At 44.4% G+C, this 2,561-nt stretch overlaps 1 protein-coding gene across 1 annotated transcript in view; it reads right to left on the minus strand.

Annotated features, from left to right (window-relative positions):
* Positions 1-2,555, minus strand: part of ETV4 (ETS variant transcription factor 4) — a 10,635-nt gene extending 8,080 nt beyond the window's left edge. The window contains 4 exon segments of the mRNA XM_057379515.1: positions 143-247; positions 2,131-2,178; positions 2,301-2,385; positions 2,468-2,555. Of these exon segments, the coding sequence (XP_057235498.1) occupies positions 143-247; positions 2,131-2,178; positions 2,301-2,385; positions 2,468-2,512 (283 nt within the window). The 5' untranslated portion in view covers positions 2,513-2,555.
* Between the last annotated feature and the right edge of the window lie 6 nt (positions 2,556-2,561).

The raw sequence follows: 2,561 nt of genomic DNA on the forward strand, positions 1-2,561 counted from the left end.
AAGAAAGAAAGAAAGAAAGAAAGAAAGAAAGAAAATACCTGATTGAGAGAGCACAGCCCAGCCCTGCTGTGCTGCAGGGCCGAGTCTGGGGAAAGGGGGTTAACAGGAGTGAACTGTGGGAGAAACTGCCTGGGGCAGGGGGGGAAAGCACCAAAATTTGGATTTTCCCTTCCCCCATCCCCGTGCTACTCACGGTTTTCTGAATGAAAGTCAGGCACGAACTGCTCATCATTGTCTGGAACCTGAGCTGTCAGGAGAGGGAGAGAGGGAGAAAAAGAGAGAGGAAGGGTTGGTTTTGGTGCTTTGTACATATAATTAACARTAAGGCAGAAATAAATCTATGCAGGAAAGATCTGAGCTTTCTGCTGGGATGATTTTAGTGACTAAAAATCTTTTTTTTTTCCCTTTGGGATTAGTGAACGCATGCGTGTCCTGGGAGAAACCTTGGGGAGAATCTTCCCCATATTTTATTACTTTCAACAATAACTTTTACATCCCTTTTACTGCAGGGAAGGGAGAGCTTGCAGCAGATTGTTGYTATTTCATAAATTCTGTCACTATTGCTGAAATAAATGCTGCTGCTAGAACAGACACAAAACCTCCAAATTTTGTTATTGAAGAGTGGACAGCAGATTGTGTTTTCTCAGCTCTAAAACAAAGGTGATGTAGTCAGAGTTAAGGGAAATAAAGAATGAAAGCCCACTAAACTGGGAACTGGGCTAGACTGGACAAAAATAAACCCCAGGCAGTGACACTGAGCTAACAGGTGCTGAATAAGAATGGAATCACCCAAAGCCTCCACTCTGTGATCACTGTTCCTACAAATAACCTGTATGGCAACAAAATGGAAATACAAACGCTGAAAGGTGGGGCACCAAGGGAAAAAAAACCACCCAGAAAATTCATTCTGTGAATTATCTTTGAAAAGCAACGTGGAAATAAAAGAAATTATGGGGATTTTATTGTATGAGCAGGGTTTGGGGTTCACAGCCTGCTGCCTTGAGGCTCTCTGTTAGTGATTGAGATACGGGCTTTGTTTTACGGGTTTTTAATATGTAAAGCTTTTTATATAAAGAAGTTTTGTATTCTATAAGAATTTAAACAATTAACAATTCGTTTTTATTTGCATATAATGGATAGKAATGGGTATGGCTTGGGGTTCATTCAGCAGGTCTACATGCCCAGCAGTTAATATCTTCATTGATTTTAGAATATTTTTCTGCTCTGATATAAGTTTTGTGCATGTTTCAATATTGAAACAGCCTCCAGGTAATTCTTATTGCACCCTTACAATCCTCACACTGCCTGATCTCATGTCATCTCATTTCAGTCCAGTTTGAAACTAACATAAAACATTGGATTTTTYCCTTAATAATCTTATTTTGTTAGCAAACATGTTTTTGCAGGCTTAAAAAAAAGAATAAGATTGTCCTTACTCGTGGTAAAATTAGAGGAAATAACCCTGCTCAAAATGCCACGGGTATTTTTATATCATTATTGTTAAATATTTGTAAGTACCCAGGCCACACAAGTACTTCTGTATGTATCAGGAGTCAGTACTTGAGGATGTGTTTTGAATTTTCTAGAAAATGGATCATTTGTAGTACTGGAATTAGAGCAAGTTCACCATGTTTAAAACTAACTTCACTTGGAATTAATGTGACTTCCTGGCATTCGCAGTTTCCTTGAAGTTCAAAGCAAAACAATTTAGACACCAAACTGAAAAGCGTGTAAATACCAGGAAGGTCCCCACAAAGTATAATATTAAAAAAAAAAAAAGAAACATTTTGTTCCCCAAATTAAAAGACCGCTTTATTCTTTAAGAAAATATCAACGTTTTGGCAACCAACAAAGTGACAAATTAGCATAAAATCGAACCAGTTACAAATAGCCTGAAGCGAAATTTGTACCCAGGAAAGTGGGCCAGCAGCCAAGTTCCATTCATAAGCAAATACCCAGCACAATAGTGTCATTCAGCGTCTTAATTTACACAAGCCAGAGGTTGGCAAGCCTGAAAAAAACCACTTTTGTTCGGAGCCAGGCAAACACAGCAAAGGAGCAGCACGAACCTCAAAAGACAAACAACTCGAAGACGAGCAAAAGCAAACAAAGCTCGGGGAAGGAGCCTACCTTCAGTCAGCCAGGTCTCCTGGAGCTGCCTCAAGTCTTGGAAGAGCTCTGCGGGGAAAGGGAAGGATCCTGAGCGCCGGGATGCTCCASCCGGAGCGGGAGGTGGGGATGGAGGAGTTCCCGGTCCCTGCAGCATCCACACCGATCCCTCCAGCCCAAACCCCGCTCACCTTCCGAGTCCTGCGCCGCCTCCCCGGGGCTCTTGGCAGCGCTCAGCACAGCTCCGCCGCCGGGATCCGCGGGGCCCGGGGGCTGCTGMGGGAGGAGCGGGTCAGAGCGGAGCCCCGACAGAGCGGAGCCCGGCCCGGAGCCCCCGCCCGGCGGAGCCGCCACTCACCTGCGGGAAAGTGAACGGCACCTGCTGGTCCAGGTAGCCCTTCATGGTAGAGCTGGGGCTCTACCCGCGCTCCTCGGGCATCGGGACCGGGGGA

Source organism: Malurus melanocephalus, unplaced genomic scaffold (assembly GCF_030028575.1).
Source record: "Malurus melanocephalus ecotype Western Australia unplaced genomic scaffold, MMel_1.1 scaffold_411, whole genome shotgun sequence".
Taxonomy (NCBI): domain Eukaryota; kingdom Metazoa; phylum Chordata; class Aves; order Passeriformes; family Maluridae; genus Malurus; species Malurus melanocephalus.